At 36.6% G+C, this 26,670-nt stretch overlaps 4 protein-coding genes across 4 annotated transcripts; 2 read left to right on the top strand and 2 right to left on the bottom strand.

The window, feature by feature from the left end:
* The first annotated feature begins 1,010 nt into the window (after positions 1-1,010).
* Positions 1,011-2,565, top strand: LOC134677679 (uncharacterized). Its single transcript, XM_063536140.1, has 2 exons — positions 1,011-1,111; positions 1,185-2,565. Exons 1-2 carry the CDS (start codon positions 1,072-1,074, stop codon positions 2,561-2,563), a joined length of 1,419 nt encoding a protein of 472 aa, XP_063392210.1. The 5' UTR covers positions 1,011-1,071; the 3' UTR covers positions 2,564-2,565.
* Positions 2,566-3,178: 613 nt separating this feature from the next.
* Positions 3,179-6,531, bottom strand: LOC134677687 (protein PFC0760c-like). The gene is made up of 4 exons (XM_063536150.1): positions 6,300-6,531; positions 5,666-5,769; positions 4,497-4,679; positions 3,179-4,050 (listed from the first exon to the last, which is right to left on the bottom strand). Coding segments are annotated over exons 1-4 (1,077 nt in total). The 5' UTR covers positions 6,302-6,531; the 3' UTR covers positions 3,179-3,262.
* A 3,064-nt stretch (positions 6,532-9,595) lies between these two features.
* Positions 9,596-15,304, bottom strand: LOC134677656 (uncharacterized). Its single transcript, XM_063536117.1, has 4 exons — positions 14,760-15,304; positions 14,024-14,142; positions 13,609-13,785; positions 9,596-10,282 (listed from the first exon to the last, which is right to left on the bottom strand). The coding sequence occupies exons 1-4, from the start codon at positions 15,302-15,304 to the stop codon at positions 9,669-9,671; spliced, it is 1,455 nt and encodes a 484-aa protein (XP_063392187.1). The 3' UTR covers positions 9,596-9,668.
* Positions 15,305-16,344: 1,040 nt separating this feature from the next.
* Positions 16,345-25,911, top strand: LOC134677655 (uncharacterized). Its single transcript, XM_063536116.1, has 6 exons — positions 16,345-16,970; positions 21,593-21,699; positions 22,762-22,947; positions 23,892-24,257; positions 24,723-24,872; positions 25,712-25,911. Exons 1-6 carry the CDS (start codon positions 16,345-16,347, stop codon positions 25,825-25,827), a joined length of 1,551 nt encoding a protein of 516 aa, XP_063392186.1. The 3' UTR covers positions 25,828-25,911.
* The last annotated feature ends 759 nt before the right edge of the window (positions 25,912-26,670 follow it).

Below are 26,670 nucleotides of genomic sequence, written 5' to 3'. Positions count from 1 at the left end.
AGCATTTGAATTCAGAACATAAATAAACCTCGCAGTGACAGTTGCTGTTGTTCTCATAATAGGACGTTCTTCGTCATTTGAAGTTGCGCTTTCTTTTCCATCTTCGTATATTTGATACAACGTTTCTGTCGTGTGTTGTTTCTGTGTGACTTCTGCTATAACATCATTATTATGTTCTGTTTTGTTATTTGATGTTGAAGTTTCATTATTTCTATCTTTAACATCTTCATATATTTGATACACCGTTTCTATCGTGTCTAGTTGTTTCTGTGTGAGTGGTACTTCTGTTATAACACCATCATTATGTTCTGTTTTGTCATTTGATGTTGCAGTTTCTTTATCATTTCTATCTTCGACATCTTCGTATATTTTATACACCGTTTCTGCCACGTCAGTGACATCTTCATATATTGTGACTGTTTCTGTCGTGACTGTTTGTTTGTTTGTCGTCTTTTCTTTCTGTAGTCTAGGATTACCTGATTTTTTGATATTACGAATGTGTCTCCAGTTTGGTCCATCCGTGGTTTGGGATAATTGCTTTAAAGTTGTTGTTGATGTAGATAACTTTGCTTGTAACAAACATAATATGATAATGTATGAGAGTATCATTATAGAACAATTGTATGTAGAGTTAAGTTGCGGAATCTTGAAACACTTAAAAACTTTCGCACTTATATAGAAGTCACATGAACGTAGCCATAATCGTAAGGTAAAGAAAATATAGAACAAAGTTTAATATGTAAAACTCCTACTCGCTCTAATTTCACTGTTCTTGTTACAATTTCTAGCAACGAAAATTAGTAGACATTACTAGTCAAAGACAGACATAGATACCTATATGTTACTGGAATGTTTATGTCAAATTGTCTAAAAGCCTATTAATCTGGTGATGTCTGACACCTTGTCACTGTCAGCTATAGCTAAGCTTAAAATGTGGCTACAAATAAAACGAATTTTACTACCTATAAATTTTATGTTTTTATTTTGCACTGAAGCAAATATTAGGTTGAACAAAATTGCTTTCTATATATTTTATTGAAAATAAATTTGAAATGCAATTTTATTATTAATATGAAAGCAATCGTGTGTATGGTGTTGCTCAGTGTTTCTAGTAAGTATATTATTTACATGTAAATCTGTATTTTGAAGGTTTATAACTTTTATGTGTGTTATTATTCTTGTAGTAAACACAGTAAAAGGAATTTATCGTATACCAATAAATCGACGCGTCCTTGCACACTCGGATGAACGTGATAACACAGAAGATCCGATAATTGAAACTGACGATGACAATCCTCAAATAGAAAGGGAACTAAACCCAATAGAAATAAACGATACTAAAAAAGACGACGTCGATATAAGAGTGGAAACTAAGGGAGAATTAAAATTTACTGATTTTGTCAAAGAAGCTGCAAAAGTATTAAAAAGTTATAAAAACAACGTTCTTGAGCAAGCATTTGCGATAATAGATGATGAATTATGGAAAGGTGTGTATAAAGGGTGTGATTCTTACGAGTTAGCTACTATCAGAAAATACGCATCTGATAAATTAGCACGACTTAAATATGCACCTGCTGAAACGCTTCGTGAGTATTTAAATTATATAATAAATATATTAACAAATCAAGAATTTGGAGAAATACAGGACTTGGTTGATTATGTCAATTCCTTGTATGTTGGAGAAAGTGAAAAATTCGTTGAAGTTTTACTGGCCCTGGTCCATAGAAGGATGTCAGATGACGTAGATTTAGCTGACATATTAATGGGTGCATTACGGTACTTTTTGATTGATCATTATTGTAACCTCGACGATATCGTTAGATATGACTTAACGAAAATGATTAAACATTATTGGAGACAATATATGTCTCAAGTAGATAAGCGTAAAAGTGGCTCCAATAAATATTCATTATCGTTCGTAACGCCGTTTATCTATGAAAAGGATACTGAACAATTTTATAAAAAAAGGAGATTCAATAAAGTAAAGGCAGGAAGACCAGTAGCATTGCGTTTTAGCGATAAAAGTGAGTCTAGTGGGAATGTACGTTATGGTAAAAATGAGAATAGGATGAGAGCTAATTCAAGAGAAATACCTGATGAGAGCTCGAATTCAGCTGAGTCGAAAGGCGATAAAGTGACGACTTTGGATAAAAACATTAACGTGACGACAAATGGTAGCACGGAAGAACATAGTTTTAAAACTTCGACGACAGCTAAAAAGATTAAAGACCAATTTCGAGGTGGCCATAGTACTTTAGCTGATATAGTACAAAGTCTTCCATTAGAATCTAAACCAACGTATGCTAGGAGACAGTCCAATATCAGTAAAACTTTAGAAAGATTAATAAATATTGGAAACCTCGCCAAGGAAATAAATGAGAAGATTGGGCCGGAAGGCAGGGCTACGCGAAATGGGGACTTCTTAATGAAGTTGGACTCTTTAATCGGTATGGAATTTTTAGGAATGATTGTTGATGAGCCTACTACTACTGAATTGATAAAGAAAGAAGGGGGCAATAACAAAGGTGTAATTATAACAATGAAAGCTAATTACCAAGAATGAAGTATTATAATATTAAGTGAACTTCTATTTATACAAAAATACAAAGCATTTATTATCAGACAGTGAGTAATGGAAATGATGTTCATGTTACATAAAGTGCATCACAATCGGCCAGTATTTGGCGTACAATATATTGTAGTAGTGCCATGTTGCGATTGGACATTACAGCTACATAAAAAGGCTGAGGAAAAAAGTGCGCCGCACCTCCGATCTCCGACAGCGCACAGACCTCTTCTTCTTAATAAACTATCGCTGCAACAATCATCTGTCAAGATGCCGTGGCCAATGATGATGATGATGATTTATGAACTAATTTTTGTTTTTACATTATCATTTGTATTGATTAAGGATAAGTTAGAATAAAAAGTATACTTAATTATACATTTGGAGATTTATTTTTACAATGGATTGTAATACAGACACTTTGTCGACGGACATTGTAAATATATGTAATTAAGACAATGTGCGTTAATAAGTGTGCTTTATTAGGTGCTGATAGATTTGAGACATGCACTTGTATTGGGCTTGAGCATTCTCGCGAACAGAAGCGAATCTTCTTAAATACAGTGAATAATTTTCGATATTCTGCTCTACACGTCTACATTAGATTATTAAAACTTTTAATAGTAATTAAATATTTTTCATTTATTGTTTATCGCAAACTGAATTATAATTATAATGTCCATGTAATATAATACGCTATTTGTTCAACAATTTATTAACCGCTTTATAAATATTCCTCTTCAATTCTCTCTCATAGTCAGTTTCACTAGATTGCTCATGCTCATTGACTTGAGATGTGAGTTTTTGTTTTAAGGTTGTATGTGTATTATAGTTTATATTATCCATACGTCTAAAACTATCATATATTTTCGATTTAAGTACCCTTTCAATATCACTATATTCAGTGTCTTTGATAACGTTGGCATTATTAGTTGTCGATGTCCTTGATAGAAAATGTTGATAAGAATTTCGGCGAATTTCTTCATTATTATCAAAAGCACCATAATGTTTTCTCTGTATTGGCCTTAATTTGCTTAATACTTCATATGATTTTATTTTCCTAGATTTTGCACTATTGCTAAATATGTTTTGTTTTTTAAAATTCTCAGTTTTCACTAATTTATTATTCTTAAATTGGTAATTCATACGTGTTTCTTCGTTACTGCTCTCATCTTCCTCATCGGAACTTGTTATTGTGTTGGAGCTTTCACTTAGACTTTTACTTATATTGCTTAAATCTAGACTTTCATTACTTCCATTATTTTCTTCAGTGTCCGTGCTAGTATCTGACGACGACTCGTATCTGACGTTTTGTCTTTTCCTAAAGGATTTACGTAGATTTTTATGAAACTCCGGTGATAACCTAATTTCACCAGGCTTCGCAAATTGTATTACAGCGTCGTTTATCATTTTAAATAAAACGTTGCCCCTTGAGGTCCCCGCCAATCTTATCAATGGCTTTAGAAACACATAATCTACGAATCCTAAAAAGTAAAATACTTATGTAAAGGCACTTTTGTCTTTATGGCTAGAGTTGAACCAAGAAAAGTCAGCAGATATTTTGACAGCACACACAGTGAAGGTGTTATATTAATCATCAAACTTCTATGAAATTATGACGTATAAATAACACTGGCTCTGCGTGTGCTATCAAAATCGTCGCAGGCTTATCTTGGTCTAACTCTAGTGCCTTTTAAACAGTTTCGCAGACATGCTATTGGTGACATGTTTCGGGCCCATCGAAGTGCAGCCGTTGCGAGCCTGAAAAAGGTCCCTGATAGGCTCGAAACATGTCGCCAATAGCGACAATAATTCACCTGAGTGTAACCGTCGTGATCTACTTAAATATTATAATTTAATAATATTTATTTTCTTGGATGTAAATAAATGTTTTTACTGTCATATTTATTTTTATTTATTTGTTTCATACCTTGAGCAATCTTATTGTAGTTTTTAGTATTGGGATACAAGTTAGTTTCATGCAAAACTGCTTGCATAGCGTCTTCTTCCGCCTCATCGTATGTATCATCCATATAGTCCAAGATGTCGTTCACCTCTTTGGATAATTTCGTGGTTCTTTGAGCCAGCTTTCTTTGGAGTACATCGAAGAAATCTACAAGATAAACATTTTAGTTATCACGATTTTCATTCTGCTTTCGAAGTACACGACATGAGTGACATGACGGCATAGCGAAGCATAATGAAGTCTGGCTCGATGGTTTAAAGCAGAAAAGACTTCGGGCTTCCCAAGAACCAACAACAGATTCGCGTTTCACCTGCGATCTTTGTGGTAGGAAGTGTCGTGTTGCGATTGGACTTTACAGGCATAGGAAAAGTTGTGCCGCACCTTCGATCTCCGACGGCGCACAGACCTCTTCTTAAAAAACTGTCGCCGTAACAATCATCTGTCAAGATGCCGTGGCCAATGATGATGCATCTATTGCACCTACAGGCCGCGTAGCCAAGATGCCAATCGCTTACGCTCTGTAGCGATCGAAACGCAACTCTCACTGTCGCACTAATATGGAAGAGTCATAGAGAGACATAAAAGCTTTTCGTTGTCGAAGCGATAGCGATTGTAACCTTAGCTAGGCCAGCTGGTCCCGTTTCTCGACCGTTAACGCGCTAATATTTATCCCCTTGCTGGGTATCACAGTAAAGCGCGATATTTTTGACTTGCAGTACAATACAAATACTCTTTATTGGACACATCGATAAAAAACAATAAGTACAGAAAAGAAAACAGCAACAGTAACGAGTACGTACGAGGCAGCCTGGGCGTGCGCGACATTGCCGATGAAATACAGGAGAACAGGTTGCGATGGTACGGTCACGTAAAAAGAAGGCCTGACTTTCCTAGGAAATTTGGCACTACTACTTTCTATCCCAGGTCGAAGATCTAGGGCGAGGCCCAGAACAAGATGGAAAGATGTAGTGCTTAAGGACATGAGTGAGCGCAAGTTATCCGAGGGCGATATCGTGAACAGAGCGAAGCGGAGAAGGTTAAACAGGAAAGCTGACCCCGCCACCATGTGGGATGGTTAGCTAGGAAGAGAGAGAGAGAGGCAGAAAAGAAAACAGCAACAGAGGCAGTCTTACCATGCAACGCTTGCATTGGATACTTCTCCAATATTAGAAGTCTCGTTGCGATGTAAGTATTAGTCTCTGTGCCCAAAGGTTCTAGCTGCCCACCAGTCAGCAGCCTGAAGAACATGTCAAGTCAAATGATAATTGTCAATTAGATGAAACAAGCTCATTAGAATCAGTCCAAGTTTCTGCAAAAATTATCAATTCAAGCCTCATCCCCAATCTATAGTCCTAAAAGTTCTGTTATAAGATTTATAAGTTATATGGTGGTATTTTTGAGACCTTTGCCATATCACTTCACCTTATAAGGCAAAGTCCCCCGCTGCGTCTATCTGTGTGTTTGTTCGCGATAAACTCAAAAACTACTGAACGGATTTTCATGCGGTGTTCACCTATCAATAGAGTGATTCTTGAGGAAGGCTCAGTTGTATAATTTGTTAACCCGTGCGAAGCCGGGGCGGGTCGCTAGTAAAGAGTTAAAGCTTAATAACCAGCAGCTATGACCTCAAAATCTACAGCCGATTTATCAAAATGAGCCTGCAATTTGTGATGGTAACCAAAGGTCTAGAATGGTCAGCAGGTCTTTGTCTTAATTTTATGGAGATTTATCTATAATATGTAATTGTAATGTTGTTGCAATACGTACATCGAGACATATTCTCTGAAGTGATTAACCAGCAATGGCAAATCTTCATTCCTTTTAGTTGTCAAAACTTTTAATATTTTCCACAAAAACACGGAAAACGGATCCGTTGTCGATTCCCGGTCAAGCGCTCTATTAACTGGCTCGATTTCTCTAAGATATGCTCTTTTTGTAGATGAATTAATAGTCGTTGGTGTTGATTCTGTTGTTTGCTCAATTTTCTTATATTTATCATTAAATGCAACAGTTGATTGTACTGTTTCAATACGCGTTGATTCAAGATCTTTGCCAGGCATTGTTATTATATCAATTGCAGTACCTCCGGGTATTGTCATATCAGTTTCTGGAAATATTGTTTCTGCTACTTGAGTTTCGGTCTCATCCTCTATAGGTTTAGTTTCTGTAGTAGTTGTTTCTTTTTTAGGTAACCAAGCTGGAAATATATCTGGTGTCTTTACAAACGGTAGCCTAGGAATATAAATCGGCCCATGATTCCAATAGTCTGGCACTTGGTCGGTTACATACGTTGTTTTCCAATAGCTTGCTATGTCTATCGATTTTGTCTGCGGTTCGCTCTTGAGTATCAATTGTAACGACAGTAATGTGTAGGTTAGACTTAACATTACTCGAGGTCTAGGACTAATTTATGTCTGCATGACCTGCCGGCCTAGCCAAGGTTACAATCGCTATCGCTTCGACAACGAAAACCATTATGTCTCTCTATCACTCTTCCATATTAGTGCGACAGTGACGGTTGCGTTTCGATCGCTACGGAGCGTAAGCGATCGGCATCTTGGCTACGCGGCCTGAAGTCAAAACAGTTTAAGAGTCACTAGAGTTAGGCCAAGATAAGTCGGCAACGATTTTGATAGTACACGCAGTGCAGGTGTTAATTTAAACGTCAATCTTCTATGAATAATAAATCAACAAAAAAAATATAGAACCAATTACAATTTAGACGTAATAACAATTTTAAATGTAACGGTTTTTCATTATAAAGTATCCATCAGTTAGCTGCAAATACACTCAGTGTAGCTTCACATTGCATTACTTTATCGAGGTTAGAAAACTTTACTACCTGCGCTGAAATAGAAAACTAAAGTTATTTCATTATAATACGACTGCATTATTTCACAAGACTATTTTTTTATATCCTAACCAAAACAAGTTTTGTAAATGTATATGCAAGTAACATAAAGATTACCTATTTGATTTTTGATTTTAGTGTAAATTGACAGGTCCACGGTAAAAATAAAAAATAATCTTAGGTGTTTTCTTTTGCATAATCGAATGTTTCATCATCATCATCTCAGCCATAAGACGTCCACTGCTGAACATAGGCCTCCCCCTTCGATCGAATGTTTAGAATGCAAAGATTATTTATTTATTTAATAATGTAATACCTTACAGACTAACATACATATGTATTTCATAAACTAAAAACTAAACAGTTTTATGTGACAAAACAGCGTGGTGCGAATCGGCCGCTGTTGTGTATACGTACCTATATACCCGTACATAGTCACGTGACCTGTGAGACTGATCTTCCAAGATATTGTCCTTATTGTCATAAAGCGTCATGGTAATGACATTTATTTATTTATTTAAACTTTATTGCACAAAAGAAAACTTATCGTACAAAAGGCGGACTTAATGCCATAGCATTCTCTACCAGTACAGTTCTCTAGTACATTTTATGTGCTTTAGTTAATACATGGTAATAACAAATTACCATGTAAACAATTATACAGTGTGGAAAGATAAGTCGGGCCCTGGAGGGAAACTATCTTAAATCCTTAAGCTGGCTCATTTTACTTAAAGGAGACATTCCTTTATTTTTAAAAAGAAACAAAACTGCATTTAAGGATTTTTCTTTTTTTTCTTCAATTTGGCTTGTCTAAAAAATCTTGAGTACTAAATATTAGATTTTATGGATATTTTATACGACAAACGAGTGTAAGACCTAATGTTTCTTGGAGAAATGTTATCATTAACATTAACTGTATCGACTAGTAGAATAAAATGCGAGTTTTTATTTTTTGGAATTTTTAGTCGGTTCGAGTCCTGGGCGAGGCAAACGAGTTTTAGAAAATCCTTGAATGCAGATTTGTTTCTTTTAAAAAATAAAGGAATGTCTCCTTTAAGTAAAATGAGCCAGCTTAAGGATTTAAGGTAGTTTCCCTCCAGGGCCCGACTTATCTTTCCGCACTGTATTTCTAACTTGTGAAATATTTTAGTAGACGAATAAAATGCTACAAAATAGTGTACAGCCGGCGTATTATGGATGGCTTTATCCATCTTTATCCACGTGATAAAATAACTGTCACTTTTTAACACCGTGGGTTAGAAAGTGACGGACACCGTTTTATCACGCTGTCACGTAGACAAGAACGACCATCATATCCGTACAGATATAGTGTATAATCGTTTTTCCATCGTATTATCTCGGAAAAGTTTGTATTTGTCTTACTACTTCAGACAATCTCAGCACGTTTTACACCGAGACTGACTGAAATAGCGAGTCACGTTCGTACGTTTCCGTGAAAATATGATGGAATATACCTATACACTACATCTGTAAGCACATTTATTTGAAAACACTTATAGTGTCGGTTATCTGTATTAATAGTGTTATAACTATTGTAAGTCAAATTGTCTATCGATGATCTCAGGGTCAACTTAATTAGGGTGCAAAATCATCTGACACTGGAGGTGTTGTCCTTCTTTGTGAGTATTTTTAGTCCACACCTTTTACTTTTTGAACTCTGCTACAATTTCTAGTACCGTAAAACGGGGTGAGTAGGTTTCGCGGGGAGAGTTGGGTTATGAATGGGGAGAGAAGGTTTGAGAGGGGGGTGAGAAGGGATTTTAAGGCTACTGCTAAAAATAATGTATTCCAATTTAAAATGGGGCTATAGTGATAGGAATAATAAAAAAAATCGATCCAACAATCTTCCAAAATCACCTTTGTATGGAAAACCCTCTCACCCCAAATACGAGGCAGTACGGGGTAAGGTGGGTTTTCCTCTTTATCGTCAAAGTTATGAAATGGAACTACCCAAAATAAAATACAAACTAAAATACAAACGTCCGAACCACTTATAATATACACCATTCAGTTTTCACATGTAAAAATAAAATTTTATCGTGGTTTGAAAGTCAAATTTCACCCAACTCACCCCATTTTACGGTATTTTCAATGTATATTATTAATGAGTCAAATGACATAAAGGGGACCTACTTAAATTGGACAGACAATCGGCAGAATGTACCTACTATTTATTTATTGCTATAATATATTTTTAATAATTAGCTGTTTTCCGCTATGACCATTCTGTACAACTTCAAAAATATTGTCTACGCATTCGGGTTTCATTTTTTCAACATTTTCTTCACAGCTTTATAGATGTTGCTTTTCAATACTGCCTCAACATCCGTTTCCGGTGATTCTATGATGCGGACTGTAGACGTATTATCATCGTGATAACTTCTGGACACATTGTTATTATCAAATTCCATATGTCTTATCGTATCATGTATATTCTCCTTTAATTCTTTTTCTGCGTCCTTGGAATCATTTGATTCGAAAACAACTACAGTATTTAGCGGAAAAGCTTTTCTATAACTACCCTTATTACGAATAGTATAGCTTTCCTTATTAATTTCATCTTTAGTATCATAGTCGTCTAAGAACAAATTGATTCGTTTAAATCTAAGATTTTCTTTCACTGTTGGCGTTGTAGTTTCAATTTTAAATTTAAATGAGCTATCATTTATTTCTGCAGCCGGTTTTTTACTGATATCAGAGTTTTTCGGATGTATGAGTTTCATATCTGCGTTCTTCACATTTATATCAATATGCTTTTTTATTTTATTTGGCCCGCTACGATAATTTCCTCTCTGTGCAGCCAATATTTCTTTTAATCTTTTATATTTACGTTTAAGACTTTCATATTTTCTTTTGCTATAATACGATTCTTTATGACCTGTAAATTTACATAAAAATATTACAGTACAGTCAAAAAATTTACTTTTCGACCCATTTCGTACTTTGTCACAGTGACAATCATTATGAAAGTCGCTTAAGACCTAATAATATCGTCACTTTGACAAAGTACAAATGACTCGGAATTTAAATTCTTTAACTGTACGTAAAATTAAAATTTTCATGATTAAGTACCTACTTATTCTCATAGCGAAACTAATGCCTAACTCAAAATTCTATTTTCTGTCTCACTTGATGTTTTCTTTACCTCAAGAATCTTCTTCCTCGCGTTGTCCAGTCACCTGCAATATGATGTTACACAACGAAGGCCGCAAAAATATCTGACACGATCTTATTTTTAGAGCCATAAGAGCGTGTCACATATTATTGCGGCTTTCAAAGAGTAATATATTATTGCAAGTGACTGTCCCAGGATTTGCTACGGCTCATGGGAGCCTCGGGTCCGCTTGACAACTAATTACTTCTTCTTCTTTAACTCAAGGAAAAAATTATATTAAAAAAATATGTCTAAGTATATTTTTTACTCACCGTGTTTATGTCTGCGTTTTTTATATTTATGACGATGCCTCCTTAAATGTTGTTGTTGCTTCGCTCTTCCTTGTCGCAAAGGAGATATTACTGTCTCTTTTACATTCTCTTGACTTTCTTGAAACTCTACCCCTAAATGAAATGAAAAATTTCGTCGTCTAACGATTGTAATTTTTTAGATACTCGCTTCTGCCCGCGACTTCCTCTGAAAGTCTGAATGATGATTATGATGATTGATTAAAATCATCCTATGTTCTTTCCCGGATCTCAGACTATCTCCACACAAAAATTCATCTAAATCGGTTCACCGGTTTAAGCGTGAAGAGGTAACATACACTAACAAACTCTGTCAGTGTCAGTTACTGTGGCAGCATTTAGTAGAGATAATTCCGATAATCCATCGAACTAAAATCCGTGAGCATTTATTGATGTTTAGATTTGTTGTAACTTATTAGTATTTAACAATAACAATATTTTTATTCACAATAAAAGTTTAACAGGCACGTTACAGTGAACCCCGCACTAGGCATGGCCTGTATCGCGGGGGTCATGATCATCATCATTATATAAAAAGTCGTGTTGTATCTACTTATTTAGAATTAAATTTGCATACTCATTAATATGTGTTGCCTGTCAAAGTATACGAGTATTAATTTTACCTGTATCATCTGAAGAACTATCCGTATCCGAAACGCTGTCTTTAGATTCTTTCGGTGTTTCTCCATCACTTATAAATTCTTTATCGCTGTCATCCTTTTCTGTTTTATTTACAGTTTTTTCCACACCTGAGGTTTTAGTTTTGCCTTTTGTAAGTTGCTTTGCGTTATTTGTATGTTTCATTTGTTTTACTGGTTTGCCTTTGAACTGTATTGACTGTAAGTGTTTGTCAACTTTTTTATAATCAGGCCTTATTTTTTTATTTAATATTTTAGTTTCTTTAGTGGTAGATACAGACTCATAGTAAGGCCTTGTTTTTTTATTTAATATTTTAGTTTTTTCAGTGGTAGTCACTGACACAAGTTTAGATTGACTACGTAACGGATAAGTACGGACGGTAGGTTTTTTTATTTTTATATTGAATTTTATTTTTTTATAAGTTAGGTGTGATTGGGAAGACTGAGTTGTAAGTTTATTACTTCTTGGAATAGCATTTTTACTGTAGTGTCTCATCATGCCATCTCCCGGTCTTAGTGTCATAGGCTTGGTGATGGTTTTATTCTTGTTTTCTTTCAAAGAAGTAGTTCGAGATTTAACATACATACTCTTGATTTTAGAATCGTCGAATTCGACTTTGTGGTCTTTTATAAGTTTAGTCAATGACGATTGCGGAACTAAGACTGTTTCTTTATTATTCTTGTTCTTTTTAGTTTTAATCCTTTCCCCCAATCCCTCATCACCATAGCCACTTTCATAGCTATTTCGTTCAATTGCATGTTTGGAATTTCCCGACGAATCCTTATGTCTTCCTTGATATTTAGGGTCTTTTTCATTACTCATTTTATGTGATTCTTCAGAATCACTATATTCTGATGACTCACTTTTAACCGCGTCCTTTTCAATTTTAATCCTCGACCCCACATCATTATAGCCATTTTGATCTTTACTATTTCGTACAATTGAATATTTGTAATTTCGCGATAAAACCTTACGTCGTCCTTGATATTTAGGGTTTGTTTTATTGCTCATTTTATGTAATTCTTCAGAATCACTATATTCTGATGACTCTAGTGCACTTCTAACTTCGTCTTCACTCAATTCGTATTCGTTGGTTTCTGATGCCGATTTTTCAACTTTATCCAAAAGATAACCTATATACTTTGTATTATTCTCTACTACTTGGTATCTCGCTTTCGTGTACATTATACTATCATCAGTTTGAGTATTTTCGTTACGCCAGTTTACTGATTTCTTTATCCTGTGTCCGTTATAACTAATATTTGATAAGGAAATATTAAATATGTGAACTGGAAGGCTTATATCATCTATATCACTACTTGTTTTGTCTTTATCATTAGCTCTTATAAGTCCAGATATTGTTTTAAGGTGTCGCCTGACATCTGTCTTTCTTTTTGCTATGATGTCAGTTACCATTACAAGCAGACTTTGACCTTTTGAGGTTCCGGCTATTCTCTTTATTGCCGCTAAAATAATATTATCAAGTAAACCTGGAATATGAAATTGTTTTTAAGTATAAAAACATATGACAAAGATTTTACGGGCATGAAAAGCTCAAATTTTATGCGAATATTGTATGAATTAATCTTAATAAGGGCTAGTTTTCCCTCTAGGCGAGAAGGTCAGATCGTAGTCGCTTTCATTATATGTAGAAACTAAATGAAAATTAAATTTATTTCAGGAAACTAGTGGCTCTTATAAATACCTTAAAACAAGCATATATATTACAAACAATATATTTTAAAACTACAAAACACATCATTGGTTGCGATGTTTTATGCAATCCCGCAGTGTCGAGGGGCCCACAGATTAGGTGGCAAACGCAAAAGGTGACAGTTCCGAACAGCTGACAGGCTGCTCGTCCGACGAACTGTTAATCTGTGGGCCCCTTCAAGGAGCCAGCCGCGGATCCGCCGGAACTTGACACCCACCCTTCGGCCAAAACCTGAACCTGAACTGAACTGCACTGAACCAATCCTTGGCATTCGTTACCAAACTGGTTACCAAGCAGTACCCAGGTTCCCGTGAGCCGTGGCAAAAAGCCGAGACAGCGCGAGGAAGATATATTATTATGCTTATTTATTTAAATATTTATAATCTTACCATGAGCAATCTCCTGGCCAGTTTTATTTGAATCAGGGAACAGTTTAACGTCGTGCAGAGTATTCTGCATAAACTCCTCTTCAGCCTCGTCAAACGTGTCGTCTAAAGTGTTCAGTACGTTGGCATTCAGCGCCGTGCTGCGATTGGCCAACGCAGTGTACACTTGGTAAACTTTTGCTGAAAATCATTCATTAGAAAATTGTAGGTACCGAAGAGAGTTTTTCACATCCAATCCGATATCTGATGATTCTTGGAGAAAGCTATTAGAGCATTCCCTGTGGCATCAAATCCTGAATCCCAAAGAAAACAATGCTTAAACATGTCTACAATTTTAGTATGGAATTTTTCATCAATTTTATTTAATTTCCACTATATTTTTATGTCGTACTAGGTATAAATAAGGAAATCAACTCACCATGCAGCGCCTCAGGGGCACTAGGCGTTATTATTTTTCTTGTATCCTGTGCAAACTTTTTTATAAATGGGATGATCACATCACCGGGAATGTAAAATTTTAGCTGATCATTTGCTAATCTGTAACATAACTCTAATAAGTAAAAACCAATAAGTAATTCTGTAAATAAGTACCTTACCCATGAAAAGAAGAAGACAATGCATTTAGAAATAGTTATTGTAAAAAAAATTAAAGTTCTCTGAAAAGGACTCAAAATTTTACAAAAGACTCAGTTATCTAGCACGTAGTTACGTCAAAAACAACTTTAGTTTCGACTTACTTATAAGAGTTTGGAAAACGGAATAGACTATCTATAGTGTTTTATCAACATATATACTTAGTTCGTTTTTTTAGCATTAGAATAAAGGTAAACAATCTTGACGTGTATTTTTATTGAAAAACACTTTTGAAAAATAAGTCACGGCAAATAAGTATGTAACAATTACTCGTATGAATCATATACGATTATTTACATTCTTTTGCTTTCATAAGTAATATTAGTTACTGATTTCAAAAAGCGGTTTTCAATTCAAAGGCAGATCAAGATCGCGAAGTCTTTTTCTAATGCTAAAAAACGAATTATAGTTCGGAAGCGACACTTTTAATCCTCGTCGAACCTTGCCTGACATGATCCTGATGATCATGTCAGGCAAGTTTCGAATGAACAAAGTTTTGTGATTCTGTTTAGGTAACGTACTCCTCGAGATATGTGAGAAACGGCTCAACCAACGCCGGCAATTCGGGGAGGCTTTTAACTGACAGATTTCTGAATAGTTTCCTCAAAAACACCGAGAACGGCTCTGTTGTGCCATCCTCTTCTGATTCAATTATTTTGATTTTTGGTGGTTTACGTTGTGTCGTTATTGTTATAGTTGTTGCTATTGGTTTAGTTTTTGCTGTTGTCTTATCCGTTGTTGTCTCTTCAATTATTTCTGATTCATCACTTGATTCTACTGTAGTTGTTGTTGTAGTAGTAGTAGTAATTGGATTTGCACTTGCTGGTGTAGCATATCCTTGTGTTTTTGTACTTTTAGTCAGCCATGGCGGGAACTTATCCAAGTTTTCAGTGGTGACTGTAAAAATATCTTGTAAACCGGGGATGTGTATTGGTCCATGGTTCCAGTAGTCGTAGACTTTATCGATTTCTTCTGTGGTTTTCCAATAGTATGTAACATGTGTTTTCGTCACTGATGAATATGTTAATGATGATTGTAGTAATATGAATATGGATAAACACAGCATGTCTAAGAGCCTAAGTACCTACAACAATAAGCATTGAGTTAGAAAAAAAATATTCTAAAGTAGTCTCACAGGAACGACCACAACAAGATTTTTTAAGTAGGCTCTAAAACATTATTTGTACCAAAGAGAAATAACCGAAATAAGTAAGGATAGTATGCTAACTCCATACATCAGTTTTCTTATAAAAATGCAGGTTATTTAACGTAGTCAACATCTAGCGTCAAATAGTGGATTTATCAGTACTGCTACTTGACTTAGATGTAGAATTTTAGATCTTTCGGTTGCTTGGGTATCAATATTAACAAAAACTTTGCCCTCTTGTAGATAAAACATATAAGTTTTAACTAATAACAACCTTAACACTGTAAGTCATCCTAGACTCCGATTTAGTTTCATCGTTGTAAGTTCAGTTTGCCAGTTTCTCTTTCATTTCAATTACTACTTAAAATAATTCTAATGCAAATACAGTTTTATATTCCCACGTATATTTTATTACAATTTCATTGCCCACACAATGTCGACATATTTTATAGGAATTGGTTTCATTGGCATTTTCCTTTTAAAATACAGTTATTCGCGTATTTTAGAGCCACCAATAGTCCAGAACTACTATGGTTCTCAAATTTAATACTAACTTGAGTAACTTGATTAAATTTTTGTATGCAAATTTAGATATGTAAAAACGCCCAAACTGGACTTGCAACTGTGTATAGCCTACTGATGAAAGTTATTGGATACAATCATGGTTTGCGGTATTAAGGTTATTTCATATTATTTTATTTTAATTATTCGGGATAACAGACAAAAGCAGACAAAGCAGCAGAGTTTTTGAGCTCTATACTCACCGCAATAACAGTTGGCGACTAAGGTCATAAATGTCATAATGTTATCTCCTTTACCCTTGTTAAGACAAACCAAGAGTGAAAGAGATGGCATTATGACCTCAGTCGCCAGTTGGCTTTGCAAGTTCCCGTGGGGCTATTTTAGATACAGCATAATCTAACTCAAGATTTATTGTTTTAGGTGCTAGGTTTTTAGCCATGCTTTGTTTAGCCATATTCATACCAATTATACAATCAACATTAACATACACAACAGTGACGTTACCACATATTACTCATTATTGGAAGACCACAGAAGAATTCGATAAAGTCGACGACTACTGGAACCATGGGCCAGTATACATACCTGGCTTCCAATATGTTTTTACTCCATCTAGTAAAGCTAGTGATATATTCCCGTCATGGATGAGAAGTACTACTCGAAGTACGGAAGATATCAAACATGTTATAACAGAAAGTGTAACTCCATTTAATACTACTACTAGTACTACTATTACTAATACTACTACTACAGCAACAACAGCAACAACAATTCTAGTAGAATCACTAGAATCTCCAAAAACAGAAAGTGAACCAACTGATAAAACAGCAACAATTGATGAGACTTTACTAACTGTAAAAATGGATAAGACAACAGCAAGTGAATCAATAGCATCAACTATAACAACAGAACATATATCAACAACCCAACTAAGTGAATCAGATGAGGATGAGACAAAAGTTCCGTTTTCAGTGTTTTTGAGGAAACTATTCAGAAGATTGTCACTCAAAAGCCTCTCCGAATTGCCGGCGTTGGTTGAGCCGTTTGTCACCTACGTCAAGGCGTACGTAACCTCATAACAAAGCTTTCTTCATCGGAATTTTACCTGATATGGGTCTACAGGGTTAGGAGGATTACAAAACTGACGCTTCCGAATCAGGGAGTATAAGTGTAAGGCCTGAGTGGACGCTCGAAGCGGAGCGTTCGGCGGGGCGTGCAGCGAGCGTGGCGTCGGGCTCACAAGTGATTTGATCAGCGTGCACTAAGGCCGCTCCTATGCATTTGTTTAATATGCACGCTGCACGCCCCGCCCCGCCGCACGCCCAACTCGAGCGTCCACTCAGGCCTTACACTTAAGGATGACTCACGCTAGACCGGGCCGTGGCCGGGCCGGAGCTTCCGGAGCTTCGTTTTCTATGGAGAGCATCACGTGATCACCGGGGCTCGGGCGTGGCACGGTGCGGGCCCGGCCCTGTCACGGCCCTGAGCCTCCTGACAGCCCAGAGACCCAATTTTTCTCTTCGGGTGGTATTCTACTAGTTTAAGATCTTTGTCCAATATGCATTGCGTCTCACTCTCTCATTAAGCAAAATGTGAGACGCAAATACACATTGGACCAAGATTGGACAGATGGAATACCACCTTTCACAATATACATGCCCGGCTGCGTCGGGATATATTTGCCAAATTAAGAGGATTGCAAAACGTCATAAATTTGTTTGTTAAATATGATGGTATAGCTAATTCGTTACTTGGTCGGTTTATATTAGGTACTTGGCGTCAGCCTATCGACTTCCCATACTATGATAAATTATGAACGTAGTTGTTACCAACATTGAGGCATAGAAATAATCTTATCGAATTAAAATGACTGCTGTTGCATTTTGGTAACACATACCATACTTGCTTTCAACTTAGACGTATTATACAGATTATACTTACTTTTTTTAGGTTGGTATTATCGGTAGTAAAACGTCAATAACGTCATTTTAAATTGTTGTGAACGTGGAAATACGTGTTTATTTTTTATTTTGATTTAGACAAAATACTTTAGTTGTTATTAAATTGGGGCCAAATCTTTATAAAAATGTGAAGTTTGTGTTGGGCGTGTAAGAAGACTAACTGCTGACATATTTTTGGCCAGATTTCCAATTTTCCACTTGATCCGAACAGGTCGGTAAACTGATGTTTGTATGCGAAATTTGCATTTTAGACCGGAAACTGATTAAAAAAGAATGCGCGAGAATTCATAAGTGCATATTGTAATTTGCCTACTTGTATAATAAACTATGTTACTTTTATCATGTAAAATAAAATTATTTATATAATGCTTTCTTTTATTAATCCACGTGATTTATCGATATCGATAAACAGTAGGTACTGGAAGTGTCGAGCCCTAGCGTTGTTTTTTTGTGTTGGTAGTATTGACATGTATTTGGTGTGTTGGCACAATGTGCGTTCATAATTCGGTTCAAGGCTTATTCGAGAGTGCAGACTCTTAAAACATAGTGATTTAATTTTCTTTGCAGGCGTCTTTGATAAAATATACGTCAAGATTATATAGGTTGGATAATGTCTTGATTTATTTTGTGAAATATGGAGGTGTTGCTGAAATGTATATTAGTCGGATTATATTCAATGAGACACCTACTGATGTTACTGCACGTAAAAATGATTTAATAATGAGCATGTAGGTTTATAATGAACAGAGTTCGGACTATTTATCGCAAAAATAAATATTGTTTGGAACAACATGATACAATTTTTTTTTTAACAATTTTGAACTGCAGTTTTTTGACTACAATCTGGAAATTTTATAAAGATACATAATATGAGTTTAATAAACCTAGTCCTATTTTGAGATATAAATGATTTTTGATCGTTTTGCGATGGTTTGTCAGATCACTGAGTAATAAATATTAAGATATTACTAGTTTTTCTCACATTCCAACTTATTACTTAGATACTTTTTATTTCGTACGAAGTTAGTCAGTAAATAAGAACAAAAAAATTATACTCATCCTTTTCTTTCGGGTGCTAGTACTAGTGTAAGACAAAGATAGTATGATTCTCTCTATCTATGTTTGAAATAAGACAGTCCTTTGACAAGCTATAAAAATACAGAGAGGCAGATATTTAGTGTTAGAGAGGCAAAAATCGAAATCCTGATTTTCGTGATTCGCAGTAGGTCCTGGGGTTAGTGGTAGTTACGCCCCCTACGCAGAATTTTGCGTAATATTCCCTCTTTCCTGCCTAAATTACCCCAAGCTACCCAAATGCACTAACTACTGAAATAATTCAATAATACTCTTCGTATATTTATTTTTATTTATATTTTCCTATATAGTCACGTCATGCATAAAATCTAAGTGGCACAAAGAGCCATGGAGCGCGCGATGGTCGGCATCAAACTACAAGATCGAGTGAGGAATGTAGAGATTCGACGTCGCACCAAGTTGCAAGAAGTCGGATACGTCATTACCAAACTTAAATGGAGCTGGGCGGGACAAGTTGCCAGGCAGTGTGATGGCAGGTGGGCCAAAATGTTAACGGAATGGTGGCCGCATACAGACGAAAGGAGTGCCTGGCGTCCGTTAGCTCGTTGGGTGGAAGACTGCGGGTCACTTCTGGATGAGATTGGCTTGGGACCGGGATAAGTGGCGTATTCAAAGAGAGGCCTATGCTCAGCTCTCTCTTTGGTCGGTCCCTCATGTCTGAGGATCGTGGTCAGTATCAGGGTTGCATCTGGAGCGGATGATCTGTCTCGACTATGCTCAGCAGTGGGTAATAAAAGGCTGATATGATGATATAGTCACGTCACTCGTAATATGAACTGCCTGAAAAAATATTAAACTTGTATACATTTGAACTTCTAAACTAATTAGTGGCTTACAAAATACACCTACTTTCCAAATTCGTTATCTTATACTTTTTGAGTAAAATAGCTGGGACAGATAGACAGACAGACATGACGAAACTGTAAGGGTTCCGTATTTGCTATTTTGGCTTGTTTTCACCAGAAAGTAAGTGAGTGAGTAAATAGTTTATTACAATTCTATGTTAGTGTAACGAGCTTAGTAGTTTTTATTTACTTACTTATTTTATTGAGAGCGCACCACCGACATTTTTAGTCTGTGGCCGAAACAGCTTGAAAATAATTATCTTATATCGATACTTTAAATTTTTGTTACATTCTCGCAGCCATTGTAAATTTCTTCTGTTTTATACTCGTTTCTTAGATATGCGTTCCTGAAACTGAACAAATCTGAACTGAACACATGAACACTGAAGAACGTCGGATTGATGGGAGAAAATAATGTCAAAACCCGATAAGCTGAAAAATCTACAATTGTGGAATGTAACAAAATGCATTGGGTATCACTACAGTTTGCTGAAGGCTACTTAAATATTCCATAATATCAATATCCAGTCAGGAAAACGGGAACTATGTTTGTATGGAGAATCGGTCATTCCCTTTCCTCTTAATAGCTTAATATGTTTCGGCACTTGATTATACATATTTATTAGTAGGTACATGCATTGTATTTCCATATCTTACCTTAAGCAGAGATCCAGAGTTTTTGTTTTTGTTAAACGTTGTTTAATTCTGCAGTGAACGGCTTCGAAAGAGTCTTGGGTCATATCATATGTAAATAAAGTTCTTTACATCATGCTGTGTATTCTCATTTTTCCGAACGTGTCGACCAAAGTGCATGTACGCCCCATTACCTAATAGAATGTGCAGTAGCCTCTTCATCAGTCATTAAGGCAGCCAGGGCCAATATTTTGATTTTATTATTTCCTTCCATATCCGCTTGCTTTCGATCGAACCATTTTTTTCAATCTGATTGACATTTATTATGACTTTTGTCACGAACAGTCAGCTCGGACGTCCCGGTCAGCTCGGATAGTGCTGGGCAGTACTCGAGCCCTTACAGTCCTCTGCTTGAAGACTGAGTTGAGTTTTCAGACTCTTATAATTAAGTTTAATTTCGAGTTCTTTTCAACTAGATAGAGACCCAAGTCTCTTGTAGAGACTTGAGTACTTTTCAGAGAAATCTCGTTTTTTTTTACAAAAAAATCGAAATAGATTGTCTTTATGTATAATTTGTAGATAAGATGCGTAAAGAAATCATACAATTACGATTAATTTATTTACTGTTATATAGGAAATACTTACAAAATTGTTCACGGCGTCTTTATTTGAAGGCTCCAGTCCTTTTGAGTTGCTCTTAAAAAAGACTACAAAGGACTCGACTTGGAAGAAGTTTTAAAAGCGCAGTCTTGTAAAAAGGAGCTGTTCTTCTAGCGTGAGTCAGTGAGTCAATTCAGACTCAAAGGACTCGAGTTTCTACAAATACTAGAGGCTCGGACATTGCTCGGACAGCACTAGTGTTAATGTAATAAACGGGTGGCTCTGACGCCCCGGCCCCGGAACGGTGCGGTCACGGTGGCGCTCCTGACAGCTCCTGTGTCGGCTCGCTCCGGCCCGCCCCGGCCCGGCCACGGCCCGGTCTAGCGTGAGTCATCCTTTACTCCAATGTTCTGCCGCCACGGCGTGAGCTATCAAAACCGCTACAAACTATTCTAGGTCTAACTCTATTGAGTTATTTATGGACTATGTAGTAGGTAATATATTATACTATATACTGTGTAGCCGGGTAGTTTATACGATACTCTTTACAGATTAGCAGATGATCAATTAAAATATCTGGGTGATGTGATAATTCCCTTTGTAAAAAAGGCCGCACGGAATATTATAAGAATGACAAGTACGCCTGACGTATTGCATGGTGAGTTGATTTTTTTAATGTGATAGTCAGCAAACGAGCAGACGAGCCGTCTGATGGGAAGCGGTCATCGTCGCCCATGGACATAATATTAGGCAACATCACAGGCGCCACTTAAGCGTTGATTTCCTTATTTGTAATTGATTTTCTATTTTTAAGTTATATAGGTAATAGTTTAATGTACCACTCTGTTAACTGCCCATCGGTGGACCTTATTTCAAAAGGCATATGGTCCACTGATTGACAATTAAGAGTGTTGCTGGTTGCATGTAATCATACTAACCGACCGGTTATAGTTCGTAGGTTTCAAACAGAGCCCGAGCTAATCCTATTGTCTATTGTTAAGTAAAACCGCTCGTGCCACGTGCCACCACCACCTGCATAAAAACCTGCGTACTTCGGTTACTGAGTGCCGGCGAGTCGAACGCTACAGAACCAGTCTAAAATGAGTCATCGTGATGCGTAACAAAGGCGCGTTATCGGAGAGCGCAACTACACTGGTTTTTTGAGCGTTGGACTAGCCTGCGCTCAGGTGCCAAATAGAATAAGTTGACCCTTTTTTGCAGGTAAGTAGCACCTGCGGTTTTACTTAACAATAGACAATAGGATTAGCCGCCGGGCTCAGTTACGGAGCTACGAACTATACCGCTGTGTGTGGAAAACGCTCCTCGGTATAGACCGACTGCTTAAATGAGTCCTCGCCTGCGCGGTGCGCATGCCGCCCGCTTCCCCGCCAACCTTTGTCGTCCTACCCCGTCGCCCCCGTACCGCGCAGGCAAGGACTCATTTAAGCGGTCGGTCTATTCTATCCTCCTAAGGCCCAACGTCCTACCTATAGTACTTCTTCAGTTCCATGAAATTTAAACCACATTCAATTGGAACAGAGTTGCATTTCATTTGTTTCGTTAAATATTCAAACAAATAAAAATCAACCCTATTTCCTGCACTATAGGTTCAAATTTCAATGGCAAATTTTGGGTTTTGCATTTGTATGGCTGGGCCTACAAATGCAAAACCCAAAACCCAGGAGGCTATACCTACAATTCTCTAATGAATGATTTTCAGCAAGAGTTTACCAAATATACAACGCGCTGTCCATACGCGACTTGGCGTTGGACACCGATCTCCTCGACCTGCTGAACACTTTAGACGACACGTTCGACGAGACTGAAAAGGGGTTTATGCAGAGTACTCTGCACGACGTTAAACTGTTCCCTAAATCAAGTAAAACTGGCCGGGAGATCGCTCTTGGTGAGGTTATTTTAATTACCTACATCTTGCTCGCGTTTTTGCCACGGCAAGTGTGAGGCCTGAGTGGACGCTCGAAGCGGAGCGTTCGGCGGGGCGTGCAGCGTGGCGTCGGGCTCACAAGTGATTTGAGCAGCGTGCACTAAGGCCGCTCCTATACGTTTGCAGTAATTGCAGTTGTTTAACATGCACGCCGCACGCCTCGCCTCGCTGCACGCTCAACTCCACTCAGGCCTTAAGCCCCCTCCAGACTATGCGCGTGAATCGCGGGCGAAGCCGCGAACGCGAGTGTGGAGTCCTGAACGCAGACCTGCGAAATCGACTCCACACTCGCGTTCGCGGCTTCGCCCGCGATTCACGCGCATAGTCTGGAGGGGGCTTTACACTATGGGAGCCTGGGTGCCGCTTGGCAACTAATGCCATGATATAGGTGCTTTTTACAAAAGCGCCTGCGATCTGACTTTCCTGCCTAGAGGGAAAAATAGACCTTATATGGATTACACCGGTTTCCTCACGAAGTTAAAAAGCGACTGAAAAATAAAAAAATAAATAAATAAAATAAATCATTTATTCACATTAAATAAACCCTATTTAACAAACGTTTTTCTTCTGCCAAACTGCAGGGCAGTTTGTTGGCAGAGGGAACTCCCTTAAAAGTCTTAAAACATAGATGGGTAGATTTAGCTAATTAATAAATGTACTCACATAACATCTTCATCATCATCATCATCATCATCATCATCATCATATCACCATCACCATCATCATCATACTCATTATCATGTATCATCGTACTCGTACATAATATATAAATTCTGGAAAAGATGGGGGTTCGAACCCGCTCACCCCGCCAGATTGAGAGTCTCACGCTTTTACGAGTAAGGTTTTTCTCATTTAGGTATGTCTTCTTATGCAAATACATATTTATAATTTTTTTCATATTCCAGATTTACTTGATAATGTTATTTTAGCAGCAATAAGGAGAATAAATGGAACATCAAAAGGTGAAACTCTGTATTTAATGGTAATAGACATAATAGAAAACAGAAAGGCGAGATATGGCAGGCGAAGCCTCAAAAAAATATCTGGACATCAAAGAGATTATTATGAAAAAGCAAATAGTGATACATATTACAGAAGGCACAGGAAAAAGATACCAGTAAATAACCGGTGTGAGAATAAAACTCGAACTGAAGCTAATACGATAAGGTCACAGGCAATATACCAAACAGTAAGGAATAATTTAGAGGATAAACATAAATTTAGGGATAAAGTCGTAAGATCGGCATCAGAAACCAAAGAAGACGAATTAGGTAAGTCAGTATAATTAAAGCCAAAATATTACTTTGCTAATCCGCGAAAAGCAGAGCATCTTTTCGCGGATAAATATGGATTAGACTGATATGGATTACCGCAAACTAACGCCTGATTATATTCATTATTAAGTAGACAGTGAAAGTGAGGACAAAGACAGATAACATATAGTTTCGACACAAAGAAAGTTATCAGAATATAATAGGGGGCAATAAAAATAATCGGAAAAAGAAAACAAGGGAAACATAAGGTTTTATATTTTATTTAACATTTAATGATCAATATAGTAATGCTCAATGTGGCTAGGATGAATAGAATATAAATGATGTCGGATAGTAGGAATGGATAAAGTTATTAGTGACAAACAACGAATCGAAACGTCAATCGATGCTAACAGATTTCAATTAAATAAATAAATAAAACTTCATAACCTAGAGGTCTTCCATAATTTCTATTTCATTCAGGGGACCTGTTTCGAGAGAATCAAGATAATATAGACGAGACAGTACTATCTCCTTTGCGACATTCACAAAGAAGAATGAAGCATCAGAAACATTTAAGAAACCATCGTTATAGACATAAACATACAACTAAAAGACACAGATATAAACATGGTAAGTAAAAAAATAGTAAGCAGTGGTGGCCGAGTGGATATGACATCTGACTTTCAATCCGGAGGTCGCGGGTTCAAATCCTGGCTCGTACCAGGTCAATGAGTTTTTCGGAACTTATGTACTAAATATCATTTGATATTTACCACTAGCTTTTCGGTGAAGGAAAACATCGTGAGGAAACCTGCATACATCTGCGAAGAAATTCAAAGGTGTATGTGAAGTCCCCAATCCGCATTGGGCTAGCGTGGGGACTATAGCCCAAGCCCTCTCGCGCATGAGAGGAGGCCTGTGCTCAGCAGTGGGACGTATATAGGCTGAAATGAAGTAAAAAAATATACTTGGAGATAACTTTAAAACAATCAGTGCCTTAGAGCAGTGGGGCGACACACCTCATTTCGGGCAAATTCGGCTCCATTCGGCTCAGCATTGCTCCGAGCTATTATTAGGGATGGCACCACTTGACGTCCTGTTGCGTGCACGACCACAGATAAGATAGGGCCAGTTGCACCAACCACATTTGACAGACGATCAACGTCAGCCGGCGCGCCCCGGCGCTTTACTATGAAACTTTCCATACATCAAAATTTAGCGAACTCTTTAACGATAACCGACCCATAAAGAATTGAATTTTGACAACCCAAAATTGCCGAAAGGGATAGTGCCATTAGAAAGGGATAGCATGATTCGTCCCTGAATCGCTGTCAAACTTCGGTTTTGTAGAAAGTGTCCTTTCTGTAAATTCCGTACTTAAGTACTGTTATTTATTCTGTGCTTAGAGTTAAAATTTAAAAGAAACTTGTAAATATTCCAATATATAATTATTTATGTAACATTTACAGGCCATATACACAAATACCCGCAAGGGAAAAGAAAATACGAAAGTTTAAAACATAAATATGAAAGATTAAAAGATATATTAGCTGCACAGGAAGTAAATTTCGAGTATAATCTCTAGCCAGAAGAAAATAAAAAGGATGTTGATATAGATATGAAACAAGCAGATATGAAAATCTTATATCCGGAAAGTGTTTATATTAGTAAAGAAAGACTAAAAATAAATTATAGTCCATCTGTGTTACTACTTGAATGGTAATCTTAGATTTAAAGAAGTGAATTCGTTCTAAAACAGCTTTGATGCAAAAGTCGACAGTAAAAACATTATAATAACAGTCAACTAAAAATACTAGATGAATTTGAGTACGAAAGAGGATTAAGCGATATATATGCTACGGAAAGTTATACTATACGTAATTATGGTATTTCCAGAAAAGCTTTTCCGCTAAATACGAATGTTTTCGACGCGAATGTTTCCAGTGACGAAGAAAAAGAATTGAAGAAGAATATACACGATACGATTAGAAATAATGGATTTTGATAATTACAATGTGTCTGAAGTTATCACGATAATGAGGCTGTGTTGAAAAGCAATACTTATAAAGCTGCGAAGAAGTTGTTGAATAAGTGAAATTCACATATTCAGAACAATATTTACGGAAGATAGGTAGTGAATAAATAAATATATTTTTATATTAATAAATAAATCGTTGTAGCCGTGCGATGACTAAGCCAGTTCATGTATTTAAAAAACAAATGACAAGGTTTTAAAATAGGCAAGTCGGTGGAAATGGAAATCGAGTGACTAAAGTTCACTGCATCAATATTACACTTTGAACAATATTAATGAGCAAAAACAAAAAATATTCTCGAGACGATGCCGCCATTTCGAAATTTAACCGGAAATCTTCTATGTAAAGTATAAAAGCGATATAATATTTATTTATTTATTTATTTAATCTTT

The sequence above is a fragment of the Cydia fagiglandana genome, chromosome 26 (assembly GCF_963556715.1).
Source record: "Cydia fagiglandana chromosome 26, ilCydFagi1.1, whole genome shotgun sequence".
Classification (NCBI taxonomy): domain Eukaryota; kingdom Metazoa; phylum Arthropoda; class Insecta; order Lepidoptera; family Tortricidae; genus Cydia; species Cydia fagiglandana.
The sequence above is the reverse complement of the archived record's forward strand: the minus strand, read 5'-3'. Positions and strand labels throughout refer to the sequence as shown.